Genomic DNA, 14,119 nt, shown 5'->3' on the forward strand with positions numbered 1-14,119 from the left:
CCTTATTCAGGGGCAGAATGACAGATTTTTACCTTGTCAGCTCGGGGATTAGATCTTGCAACTTTCCAACGCTGTAACCACTACGCTACCTGCCGCCCCAATAGGGAGAGTGCAGAAGCCCATTTTGCATTCTCTTGTTTATCTATCCATTATTTGTAGGAGTACTTTTCTTTTTCCATTCCAGACATGCCACCATACTTCCAGGCCGTAGGCTGCATGTGAGGAGCCGTCCATCTTTCATCTGCCGACAGCAGCAGTAGCCTGGGGGAGGGATTAGCACCGGGGCTAGACCAGGGAAGAGTAATCCACCAGACGCCCCACAACCAGGGCAGATGAGGGGGGAGACCAGGGACAGAGAATGGGGGCGGTGGAGGCAGAGGGGTGTAGGTAGGGATGGGAGGCAGGGGGTATGGAGTTAGTTGGGCAGGATTGGGAACAAACTAAGATATTGAAGGGTGAGGATTTGGGCATGGAAGGTAATTGTCCATATTATCTGTGACCACATCTCTCCAGAGATGAAGTGTCCAATTATTTGGGTTGGGGATCTTGTCCCGGCTATGATTGTCCTTACCTTTTGGTGTGTGTCTGTGTACTTGTGAGTCAGTCTGTGTGTATACTGTGTACAGCATAGCCACGAGAAGATATTGAGTTGGGTGTATAAAAATCCCTTTATAATAACGTATTCTATCATCGTATTTGCCTAGTTAAGAAGAAGCATTTTTAGGAGGGTCTGGAAAATATGGTCTTTTATAAACGCATTTCATGTCATTCTGGGATTCTATGGTTCTAAAATGAATTTAGTTTTAAAATGCTTTTGAGAAACCGGGCCTTGGTCTTGACCTGGCTCAGGGCCAATAAAAATAAGGGAAACAATATATCAATATTATAGGCTACAGTAAGCTACTGAATCAACTGTCCAGTGGCACAGACTCACCCAGTGATGAAGATAGCATGAATGTGCATAACCTAGGCTTCTCACCGTACCGGTGATGGTCTCAAGAGAGGCCAGAGCTACTTTGAAAAACAGTGCTGTTCGTCTGAGTTGTTGAGAAGAAAAAAAACTGGTAGCTTCTACTGACAAACTAATCTTCTATTTTCAGCAGTAGCCATTCACTTTCTAAACATACTTCCTGCAATTGTATTTAGACATTTGTGAAAGTCCTTTAACTATTCACTGACAGAGTAGAGAAATAGAATACATGAAGTGCCCATTCAAGTTAGAACTGACAGCCATTTTGAGCATACCCATGAGTTTACCAGTCAAATTACCAGAGTGAGCCTCCTGGGTGGCGCAGTGGTTAAGGGCGCTGTACTGCAGCGCCAGCTGTGCCACCAGAGACTCTGGCTCTGTCGTAACCAGCCGTGACCGGGAGGTCCGTGGGGCGACGCACAATTGGCCTAGCGTCGTCCGGGTTAGGGAGGGTTTGACCGGTAGGGATATCCTTGTCTCATCGCGCACCAGCGACTCCTGTGGCGGGCCGGGCGCAGTGCGCGCTAACCAAGGTTGCCAGGTGCACAGTGTTTCCTCCGACACATTGGTGCGGCTGGCTTTCGTGTTGGATGCGCACTGTGTTAAGAAGCAGTGCGGCTTGATTGGGTTGTGTTTCGGAGGATGCATGACTTTCAACCTTCGTCTCTCCCGAGCCTGTACGGGAGCTGTAGCGATGAGACAAGATAGTAGCTACTAAACAATTGGATACCACGAAATTGGGGAGAAAAAGGGGGTAAAATTAAATAAATAAATAAAAATTTCAAATTACCAGAGTGAGATTCCAAAACCCTTCCAAGCTAGCACATTTGGTTCCTTGGAAGTGGGAATGTACATTTTTGGTTTCCCATTGGTTCTGGGAATGAAGCCATACGTTTTTTGTAAGTTAAAACTGAACTTTTTCTTAAACGTTGAATAGAAGTGAAAATGTAGCCTGTTTTGGGAATGTACATTTTTAGGTTGTAGGGAGGTTCTGAGAAAACAATTCTATGGTGCCCTTAAAATTTTCCTTGGTGGTTTTATTAACGTCCCAAGAACAAAAATGCTAGGTTATTTGAAGGTAATTAAATAACATTCTGAGTATGTTTCAATGAGACTTTTGATAACACTGCTAGCTTAGTTTAACGTTTTTTTTAACTCCAAGCACAGATAGGACACATGAATTATGCAAACACATCTCTTTTTTTATCTTCTGCTCTCTATACATGGAATTAGTTCACTGTGCCACTAGAATGGAGCTAGCCTGCCATGTTTTCTGAACTCATTACATAGCTGTTCATTTTTGTCTATTCAAACAGACCCCATTTCAAAGGAAACAAGCACTCATTAAGATCTGGTGTGGCCAACACATCTGAACACACTTAACAAGATTGAGGATAGAGAGAGTTTTGTTGATGCTGAGAACGAAATGGACTGCATATGTTTTTAAATAGCATTCTTAGAACGTTCTTTGAATTTTACTGACGTTTTCTTAATGTTCTGAGAACAGGACTTTAAATGGAATCGTGAAGAAACCTGCAGAAAATGTTATGCTGAAATACTGAAATTCCAACAGAAGAACGTTGTTTCTTAACGTTCTCTGAACAATTTGAGAACATTACTTTAAAAAAAACCATGACGAAATCTGTAGGAAACATTATGGGAAGGTTGTATGCAAAATAACCATTGGGCAACCAGGCTCTCACCAAGCTGTAAGAAACATATCGTTTTCAGAACGTTATGTGCTAGCTGGGTTCCATGGATTCTATTTCTATGGCCAAAATGCAACAAACTGTTTATTTGGAATCAGATTCAATCATGGACACTCTTACTGACAGTTGTGGCTGCTTTGTGTGATGTATTGTTGTCTCTACCTTCTTGCCCTTTGTGCTGTTGTATGTGCCCAATAATGTTTGTGCCATGGTTTGTGCTGCTACCATGCTGTGTTGCTACCATGTTGTTGTTATGTTGTGTTGCTACCATGCTGTGTTGCTACCATGTTGTTGTTATGTTGTGTTGCTACCATGCTGTGTTGTCATGTGTTATGTCTCTCTTTATGTAGTGTTGTGTTGTCTCTCTTGTTGTGATGTGTGTTTTGTCCTATATTTATATTGTATTTATTTACATCTTTAATCCCAGGCCCCATCCCCACAGGAGGCCTTTTGTCTTTTGGTAACTGACTTGCCTAGTTAAATAAATGTTAAATAAAATACAAAATAAATAAACATTTGGTTCATGTGCTGGGCAGATTCAGTCAGTGTTCAGACAGGAGTAATTATTCAATTTTGGAAACATTATTTAAATGTATTGTGGGGGGCGGGGGGTACTGCAGCAACTCAGCACCCCTACTTCCCACGGCTACGGTGTACAGACATTATACTGTAGGTGTTTATACTCACGTCCTGTGATTTCAAAGAGCACTTTGTCGTTGAGGCCCAGTCTGAGTTCAGGCATCCCAGACAGGACCACCTTGAGCTTGATGCTGCCCACGATCTCACTACGCAGGACACTGCCGGTAGCACTCACCTACAGGGAGGGTTACAGACAGCAAAGAATATTCATCACAAAAACTCTGATTTTGACCAGGAGGAACCAAGGATTGCAGGTTTATATGAGGTTAAGTAAGGTGTTTCAGACTGAAGATGATAAAGTGGCTTGTCACAAAAAGGGAGCTCAGAGATCTAGCTGTCCAGTTGAATGATAATGTGGCAATAGAGGCCCATCAGACCTGCTCTTCCTTACAATCAGTTATCAGCCATGTCTCTGTCTGTGACCCCTGGGATACATCAGGGGCTCAGGGGGCTGGTTACATGCCAAACCAAAAGGTTGTGGCCACATGGGTGTCCCGGTGTAACAACGTTAGCACAGAAACCGGAGGATTGTTGTAAGACAGGAAATCGGAAATCATTTCCTCACATTTTCGATTCAAGGAAGTGGAGAAACGGTGTCTGGAAGAACCTTCTCATACAGCTTACTGTAAACCTGACCTTGTTTCTTGGCCTGTCCATTCTAGAAAATGATCACTCTAAATATATATCCAACTATTAGAAATCAAATTTGAACAAAAATGTATCTATCCTGGGTACACAGACCCACTGCGGCCCCTCATGATGAGATACGTTTCTTTGTGGCCCCCACCTCCATCAAAGTTGCCCATCATTGGTATACAGTAAACGGTATGTACAGTAAAGGGTGTGACTATGTACTCTTTACCTGGGAATGTTTACCTTTACTCAACAATTTCCTGGTTTAGGTTAAAGGCCCAATGCAGCCATTTTTATCTCAAAATCATTTCTGGGTAACAATGAAGTACCTTACCGGGATTGTTTTAATTTAAAATGGTCAAAAAGAGAAAAAAAACTGCTTCTTAACAAAGAGCAATTTCTCAAGCAACATTTTATGCTAGGGCTGTCTGGGAGTGGTGTGAGTGGGGAGGGGGTAGCGCAACAGGTGGCCTTGCGTTAGAGCATTGGGGCAGTAACCAAAAGGTTGCTGATTCAAATACCCGAGCCGACAAGGTGAAAAACCTGTTGATGTGCCCTTGAGCAAAGCACTTAACCCTAATTTGCTCCAGGGGTGCCGTACTATGGCTGACCCTCTAAAACAACACATTTCAATTCACCTATCAGGTGTACGTGACAATAATATACTTTTAAACTCTAAACTAGCTGTTATTGGCAGAGAGTTTTGGAACTCTTTGTTAATAGTCTATTTACTAATTTACCGCCTGGTGATGTCACCAGGCAGGCCAAAGCTTCATCCCACTAAAACAAGCTGAAAATTAAGGCGGTCTTTTCAAAGAGCTCTTCCACTAAAGGGCATTATCATCATTTTCATTCCAACCTCATAGTGTGGAAATATACACTACCTTTCAAAAGTTTGGGGTCACTTAGAAATGTCCTTGTTTTTAAAAGAAGGACTTGTGAGGCATCTGTTTCTCACACTAGACACTAATGTACTTGTCCTCTTGCTCATATGTGCACCGGGGCCTCCCACTCCGCTTTCTATTCTGGTTAGAGCCAGTTTGCGCTGTTCTGTGAAGGTAGTAGTACACAGCATTGTACGAGATCTTCAGTTTCTTGCCAATTTCTCGCATGGAATAGCTTTCATTTCTCAGAACAAGAATAGACTGACGAGTTTCAGAAGAAAGTAATTTGTTTCTGGCCATTTTGAGCCTGTAATCGAACCCACAAATGCTGATGCTCCAGATACTCATCTAGTCTAAAAAAGGCCAGTTTTATTGCTTCTTTAAATCAGGACAACAGTTTTCAGCTGTGTTAACATAATTGCAAAAGGGTTTTCTAATGATCAATTAGCCTTAAAATGATAAACTTGGATTAGCTAACACAACGTACCATTGGAACACAGGAGTGATGGTTGCTGATAATGGGCCCTGTACACCTATGTAGATATTCCATTAAAAATCAGCCGTTTACAGCTGCAATAGTCATTTACAACATAACATGTCTACACTGTATTTCTCATCAATTCAATGTTATTTTAATGGACAAAAAATGTGCTTTTCTTTCAAAAACAAGGACATTTCTAAGTGACCCCAAACTTTTGAACGGCAGTGTATATAAAACACAGGTAATTCTAGTTTTTGACTGCACTGGGCCTTTAATCTATTGTCTGTTCGTCTTACCTTACACACAAATCAGTTACGCCACACAAAGCCAGACCAGCTGTTTTATAATCATACTACTGTCCCAACTAGTCACTGTCACCCGACATCAGCAGGTTATTGCTGAGTACAAGCCATATACAGTATAGTGTACAGTCTGTACTCTATACAGATAGATCACACATTCAAAGGGTTAAAAGATGTGTGGAAACTTATGGCTTGGCTAGTGTTCTTTAATAATTATTGTTTACTAGAGGTGTCCCCTGTTTTTCTATTGAGCAGTTTCTTACTTTAGAGTTGCCATGACTTTATCTTCACTGTCAACAGGTAGAATAGTAACCAAACGAGATCCCATTAAAGAGGCTTCTCACCAGTAAGTTGACGGACTCGATGACGTCCATGAACACCTCGTTCTTCCTGTACTTGATGCCCTCCGACCTCCAGGACACAGCGTTGGTGACGGTGGCGGGGGGGCGAGGGGCGCCCACATCCAGCTTGTGACCCTGTTGGGTGATGTACCTGCAGAGAGGGGGACAGGAGAGGGGATAGGAGAGAGGGACAGAGGGACCGGGGAGAGCAGAGAGGGGACAGAAGAGAGGGGGAGAGGAGAGAGGGGAGAGAGGGGAGAGGGGAGAGGGACAGAGGGACCGGGGAGAGCAGAGAGGGGACAGAAGAGAGGGGGAGAGGAGAGAGGGGAGAGAGGGGAGAGAGGGAAGAGGGGAGAGGAGAGAGGAGAGAGGGACAGAGGGACCGGGGAGAGCAGAGAGGGGACAGAAGAGAGGGAGAGAGGGGAGAGAGGGGAGAGGAGAGAGAGGGGAGAGGAGAGAGAGGGACAGAGGGACCGGGGAGAGCAGAGAGGGGACAGAAGAGAGGGGACAGACGAGAGGGGGAGAGGAGAGAGGGACAGAGGGACCGGGGAGAGCAGAGAGGGGACAGAAGAGAGGGGGGATAGGGGAGAGGAGAGAGGAGAGAGGGGAGAGGGGAGAGGGGAGAGGGGAGAGCAGAGAGGATAGGAGACAGAAGAGAGGGGGAGAGGAGAGAGGACAGATACCATGTAGGCTTGTTCAGAGGGGGACAAATACAGGCATCGCTACCTCACTTTCCACTTAGGTGCAAGAACAGAGGAGCAAGCACAAGATGAAAAGAAACTCTTGGAAGGACAGCGGAAGTTATTTTATGAAGATATTTGTTTTCTAGGTGATATCATACCTTGTATTTATTCATTATTGATGAAAGAGCTTATGATACCCCTGAATAGAAAGTTCATTTGAATAAACCTCTTGACTGGAGTAGATAGATTATTGAAAGGATTTGTCTTGGGTTGTGAGCTCGGTAACCATGGTTGTAATTGGAACAAGGGGGTTTACATTGTAATTGTAACGAAAAGACTCAGACTGCGCTAAACTAAACTCTTGAGTGCAAATCATTATTTTGTACCTGAAGTACATCGTGTGCTCATTAAATCGGTACAATCTACAATTGCTAAAAGCAATCAAGTTGACCTCATAGACTGTCAGGCCTTGCACCCATAGCTCCACGAGAGTGGTTACATGTCACTAGCCCGATCCCATTGTGCCTTTAAACACAGCAGACCTTGTATGACTATCGTCTCCTACTGGCTGTACTATCAGTAACGTATGCTGCAGTGCTGAGTTGTACAACAGGCAGAGATATACTGTTCTGAGAGAGGCTTGTTGTCCTCCAGGGAGGACTGGGTGTCTGAAGGGATGAGATGGGGTGTGGGTAGGAGGGAGATGATGTTCCTCCAGTATGCAAGCGTGACCATCTGTGGAACACCTGCCTTTGCCTCTCTTTATATCTCACTGACAAACAACCAGGTGACAGACAGCAACACCATCTACTTCCTCAAATACACACACACACACACACACACACACACACACACACACACACACACACACACACACACACACACACACACCTGTAATCCCCCCTGATAGATCTCTTCTGCCTGCATCTCTCTAAGCTCCCCCTGGGGTAATGAGACAGATTGATCCATTCTCCATCATGGACCCTTCTGATGCTTGCCGAATTTCTCTCCTCCACTAAACCTTCTCTGGGCTCGTCTGAGAAACCCCCTCTCCTCCACTAAACCTTCCCTGGGATCGTCTGAGAAACCCCGTCCTCTACTAAACCTTCTCTGGGCTCGTCTGAGAAACCCCCTCTCCTCCACTAAACCTTCTCTGGGCTCGTCTGAGAAACCCCCTCTCCTCCACTAAACCTTCTCTGGGCTCGTCTGAGAAACCCCCTCTCCTCCACTAAACCTTCCCTGGGATCGTCTGAGAAACCCCGTCCTCTACTAAACCTTCTCTGGGCTCGTCTGAGAAACCCTGTCTTCTACTAAACCTTCTCTGGGCTCGTCTGAGAAACCCCGTCCTCTACTAAACCTTCTCTGGGCTCGTCTGAGAAACCCCTTCTCCTCCACTAAACTTTCTCTGGGATCGTCTGAGAAACCCCCTCTCCTCCACTAAACCTTCTCTGGGCTCGTCTGAGAAACCCCCTCTCCTCCACTAAACCTTCCCTGGGCTCGTCTGAGAAACCCCCTCTCCTCCACTAAACCTTCTCTGGGCTCGTCTGAGAAGCCCTGTCCTCTACTAAACCTTCTCTGGGCTCGTCTGAGAAACCCCCTCTCCTCCACTAAACCTTCTCTGGGCTCGTCTGAGAAACCCCCTCTCCTCCACTAAACCTTCCCTGGGCTCGTCTGTGAAACTCTGTCCTCCACTAAACCTTCTCTGGGCTCGTCTGAGAAACCCCCTCTCCTCCACTAAACCTTCCCTGGGCTCGTCTGTGAAACTCTGTCCTCCACTAAACCTTCTCTGGGCTCGTCTGAGAAACCCCCTCTCCTCCACTAAACCTTCTCTGGGCTCGTCTGAGAAACCCCCTCTCCTCCACTAAACCTTCTCTGGGCTCGTCTGAGAAACCCCCTATCACTCAGATGATAAGACGCTAGCATGGCTCAAAATGTGTGTCTGCACACTGCACAGGCACCGAAAGATGACCCCCAAAATTGACCAAGACATTACAAAACACTGTTTGATTTCACCACTGCACTGTGTTTTACGATAACCCCACCTCAAGCAGGGAGATCATTTCATCTCAACACCTCACCACGACTCACAGAGAGTGGAAAGAGATGAAAGACAAGCGGGCTTGTTTGGTTTGGTCCTGATTCTTCTCAGAAATGCTAATGAGTCTATCCGAGAGCAGAGTTGGCGGTAAATCGACAGATTAGCATAAGAATGTCATGTCAGTCATACTACGAAACAACACACACAAACACACTCATTGTCTCACACAGGGGAAGACAAGGGAATGGTTGGCAGGTCAGGTGGGTAGTGTTTTAAGGGGGGGGGGGGGGTTGTGGAAGAGCCTAATTGGGGGAGAAGAGGGCGAGGATGGAAGAACGCCGGGATGAGGTGGGGTGGGGGGGTCTCCTTGGCAAAACGATGATCGGAACAGAGCTCGTCTGTCTGGAGTGTCGAGTGCAGCCAGCTGACGGTGGTATTGTGTGTGTGTGTGTGTGTGTGTATGTATGTGTGTGTGTGTGTGTGTGTGTGTCTCAATGGAAGACAGTCTAGCGATGATCAGCCCTATTCAGGCCCATGGACACAGACAACATAGACACACTGATAAAGGCCTCACCAAACCTCAGGGCAAAATCTTCACGTCTACACCAGACAGTCACCATATTATCACAGTAAACAGTCTGCCTGAGCAATTATGAAAATACTCAATTATAGTATGATGTTACAAGCAGGCTTTCAATTGTAAGTGTAAGAAGATGTAATTAAGGAGACATATTTAGCCCGTTACCGTGGTAGCCTGGCCCTAATTAAGTGAATGCTGAACCTTCTGTCAGAACATGGCACCTTTCCCAGGAGCAAAACAGGAAAACAAATTCCTGTTAAAGAGCTAAACCCTCTGAATCCTGTAGGCTATTGTATACTGTCACTAGCCTGGATGCAAGTATGCTGGCACGCCATCTAGTTGAAAGGTGTGCAGACAGAGGTGTTGACTAACTGACTCCACTCACTCTTTAGCAGAGAAGAAAACCCCAAAATAAAGTATTTTTAATAAGCTAAAGCATGTGGACCCTATATACTGTAGTTTACATAGCACTGTGGTAGTCTGTTGGATAGCAGTCTGTTGGATATCAGTCAGCTGGAAATCAGTCAGCTAGAAATAAGTCAGCTGGAAATCAGTCAGTTTGGTACTATGTTGGATATCAGTCTGTTGGATATAAGTCAGTTTGGTAGTATGTTGTAGAAAACACAAAAATAAACTATTGTTAACAAGCTAAAGCGTTTGGATCCTACATACTGTAGTTTACATAGCACTGTGGTAGTCTGTTGGATATCAGTCAGCTGGATATAAGTCAGTTTGGTACTATGTTGGATATCAGTCTGTTGGATATCAGTCAGCTGGAAATCAGTCAGCTAGAAATAAGTCTGCTGGATATCAGTCAGTTTGGTACTATGTTGGATATCAGTCTGTTAGATATCAGTCAGCTGGACATCAGTCAGCTGGACATCAGTCAGTTTGGTACTATGTTGGATATCAGTCAGCTGGACATCAGTCAGTTTGGTACTATGTTGGATATCAGTCAGCTGGACATCAGTCAGTTTGGTACTATGTTGGACATCAGTCAGCTGGACATCAGTCAGTTTGGTACTATGTTGGACATCAGTCAGTTTGGTACTATGTTGGACATCAGTCAGCTGGACATCAGTCAGTTTGGTACTATGTTGGATATCAGTCAGCTGGACATCAGTCAGTTTGGTACTATGCTGGACATCAGTCAGCTGGACATCAGTCAGTTTGGTACTATGTTGGACATCAGTCAGCTGGACATCAGTCAGTTTGGTACTATGTTGGACATCAGTCAGCTGGACATCAGTCAGCTGGACATCAGTAAGTATGGTAGTCTGTTGGATATTAGTCAGTTGGATATCAGTCTGCAGGTTATCAGTCTGCTGGATATCAGTCTGTTAGGTAGTACAGTGGGGCAAAAAAGTATTTAGTCAGCCACCAATTGTACAAGTTCTCCCACTTAAAAAGATGAGAGAGGCCTGTAATTTTCATCATAGGTACACTTCAACTATGACAGACAAAATGAGAAAAAAAATCCAGAAAATTCCATTGTAGGATTTTTAATGAATTTATTTGCAAATTATGGTGTAAAATAAGTATTTGGTCACCTACAAACAAGCAAGATTTCTGGCTCTCACAGACCTGTAACTTCTTCTTTAAGAGGCTCCTCTGTCCTCCACTCGTTACCTGTATTAATGGCACCTGTTTGAACTTGTTATCAGTATAAAAGACACCTGTCCACAACCTCAAACAGTCACACTCCAAACTCCACTATGGCCAAGACCAAAGAGCTGTCAAAGGACACCAGAAACAAAATTGTAGACCTGCACCAGGCTGGGAATACTGAATCTGCAATAGGTAAGCAGCTTGGTTTGAAGAAATCAACTGTGGGAGCAATTATTAGGAAATGGAAGACATACAAGACCACTGATAATCTCCCTCGATCTGGGGCTCCACGCAAGATCTCACCCCGTGGGGTCAAAATTATCACAAGAATGGTGAGCAAAAATCCCAGAACCACACGGGGGGACCTAGTGAATGACCTGCAGAGAGCTGGGACCAAAGTAACAAAGCCTACCATCAGTAACACACTACGCTGCCAGGGACTCAAATCCTGCAGTGCCAGACGTGTCCCCCTGCTTAAGCCAGTACATGTCCAGGCCCGTCTGAAGTTTGCTAGAGAGCATTTGGATGATCCAGAAGAAGATTGGGAGAATGTCATATGGTCAGATGAAACCAAAATATAACTTTTTGATAAAAACTCAACTCGTCTTGTTTGGAGGACAAGAGTTGCATCCAAAGAACACCATACCCTCCTCCCGGGTGGCGCAGTGGTTAAGGGCGCTGTACTGCAGCGCCAGCTGTGCCATCAGAGTCCCTGGGTTCGCGCCCAGGCTCTGTCGTAACCGGCCGCGACCGGGAGGTCCGTGGGGCGATGCACAATTGGCCTAGCGTCGTCCGGGTTAGGGAGGGATTGGTCGGTAGGGATCTCCTTGTCTCATCGCGCACCAGCGACTCCTGTGGCGGGCCGGGCGCAGTGCGCGCTAGCCAAGGTTGCCAGGTGCACGGTGTAGCCTCCGACACATTGGTGCGGCTGGCTTCCGGGTTGGATGAGCGCTGTGTTAAGAAGCAGTATGGCTGGTTGGGTTGTGTATCGGAGGACGCATGACATTCAACCTTCGTCTCTCCCGAGCCCGTACGGGAGTTGTAGCAATGAGACAAGATACTACTACAACAATTGGATACCACGAAATTGGGGAGAAAAAGGGGTAAAATTTAAAAAAAGAACACCATACCTACTGTGAAGCATGGGGGTGGAAACATCATGCTTTGGGGCTGTTTTTCTGCAAAGGGACCAGGACGACTGATCCGTGTAAAGGAAAGAATGAATGGGGCCATGTATCGTGAGATTTTGAGTGAAAACCTCCTTCCATCAGCAAGGGCATTGAAGATGATACGTGGCTGGGTCTTTCAGCATGACAATGATCCCAAACACACCGCCCGGGCAAAGAAGGAGTGGCTTCGTAAGAAGCATTTCAAGGTCCTGGAGTGGCCTAGCCAGTCTCCAGATCTCAACCCCATAGAAAATCTTTGGAGGGAGTTGAAAGTCCATGTTGCCCAGCAACAGCCCCAAAACATCACTGCTCTAGAGGAGATCTGCATGGAGGAATGGGCCAAAATGCCAGCAACAGTGTGTGAAAACCTTGTGAAGACTTACAGAAAACGTTTGACCTCTGTCATTGCCAACAAAAGGGTATATAGCAAAGTATTGAGAAACTTTTGATATTGACCAAATACTTATTTTCCACCATAATTTGCAAATAAATTCATTAAAAATCCTACAATGTAATTTTCAAGATTTTTTTTCTTATTTTGTCTGTCATAGTTGAAGTGTACCTATGATGAAAATTACAGGCCTCTCATCTTTTTAAGTGGGAGAACTTGCACAATTGGTGGCTGACTAAATACTTTTTTGCCCCACTGTATGTTGGATATCAGTCAGCTGGATATCAGTCAGCTGGACATCAGTCAGTTTGGTACTATTTTGGATATCAGTCTGTTGAATATCAGTAAGTTTGGTAGTCTGTTGGATATCAGTCTGCTGGATATCAGTCTGCAGGATATCAGTCTGCAGGATATCAGTCTGCTGGATATCAGTCTGCTGGATATCAGTCTGCTGGATATCAGTCTGTTAGGTAGTATGTTGGATATCAGTCAGCTGGATATCAGTCAGCTGGAAATCAGTCAGCTGGATATCAGTCTGCAGGATATCAGTCTGCTCTATATCAGTCTGCTACATATCAGTCTGCTGCATATCAGTCTGCTGCATATCAGTCTGTTAGGTAGTATGTTTCGGTGTTCCTCAAGGTCCCGTTTTAGGACCACTATTGTTTTCACTATATATTTTACCTCTTGGGGATGTTATTCGAAAACATAATGTTAACTTTCACTGCTATGCGGATGACACACAGCTGTACATTTCAATTAAACATGGTGAAGCCCCAAAATTGCCCTTGCTAGAAGAATGTGTTTCAGACATAAGGAAGTGGATGGCTGCAAACTTTCTACTTTTAAACTCGGACAAAACAGAGATGCTTGTTCTAGGTCCCAAGAAACAAAGAGATCTTCTGTTGAATCTGACAATTAATCTTAATGGTTGTACAGTCGTCTCAAATAAAACTGTGAAGGACCTCGGCGTTACTCTGGACCCTGATCTCTCTTTTGAAGAACATATCAAGACCATTTCAAGGACAGCTTTTTTCCATCTACGTAACATTGCAAAAATCAGGAACTTTCTGTCCAAAAATGATGCAGAAAAATTCATCCATGCTTTTGTCACTTCCAGGTTAGACTACTGCAATGCTCTACTTTCCGGCTACCCGGATAAAGCACTAAATAAACTTCAGTTAGTGCTAAATACGGCTGCTAGAATCCTGACTAGAACCAAAAAATTTGATCATATTACTCCAGTGCTAGCCTCTCTACACTGGCTTCCTGTCAAAGCAAGGGCTGATTTCAAGGTTTTACTGCTAACCTACAAAGCATTACATGGGCTTGCTCCTACCTATCTCTCTGATTTGGTCCTGCCGTACATACCTACACGTACGCTACGGTCACAAGACGCAGGCCTCCTAATTGTCCCTAGAATTTTTAAGCAAACAGCTGGAGGCAGGGCCTTCTCCTATAGAGCTCAATTTTTATGGAACGGTCTGCCTACCCATGTCAGAGACGCAAACTCGGTCTCAACCTTTAAGTCTCTACTGAAGACTCATCTCTTCAGTGGGTCATATGATTGAGTGTAGTCTGGCCCAGGAGTGGGAGGGTGAACGGAAAGGCTCTGGAGCAACGAACCACCCTTGCTGTCTCTGCCTGGCCGGTTCCCCTCTTTCCACTGGGATTCTCTGCCTCTAACCCTA

At 45.0% G+C, this 14,119-nt stretch overlaps 1 protein-coding gene across 2 annotated transcripts in view; it reads right to left on the reverse strand.

Annotated features, from left to right (window-relative positions):
- The window catches only part of ap1m3 (adaptor related protein complex 1 subunit mu 3), a 42,161-nt gene that overhangs the window by 12,662 nt on the left and 15,380 nt on the right, over window positions 1–14,119 (reverse strand). For both annotated transcript variants that reach the window (XM_036978660.1, XM_036978661.1), the window contains exons 5-6: window positions 5,963–6,110; window positions 3,367–3,493 (exon numbers count right to left, since the gene is read on the reverse strand). In XM_036978660.1, the coding sequence (XP_036834555.1) occupies window positions 3,367–3,493; window positions 5,963–6,110 (275 nt within the window). The remainder of the gene's footprint in view (window positions 1–3,366; window positions 3,494–5,962; window positions 6,111–14,119) is intronic.

Source organism: Oncorhynchus mykiss, chromosome 5 (assembly GCF_013265735.2).
Source record: "Oncorhynchus mykiss isolate Arlee chromosome 5, USDA_OmykA_1.1, whole genome shotgun sequence".
In the NCBI taxonomy this organism is placed as follows: domain Eukaryota; kingdom Metazoa; phylum Chordata; class Actinopteri; order Salmoniformes; family Salmonidae; genus Oncorhynchus; species Oncorhynchus mykiss.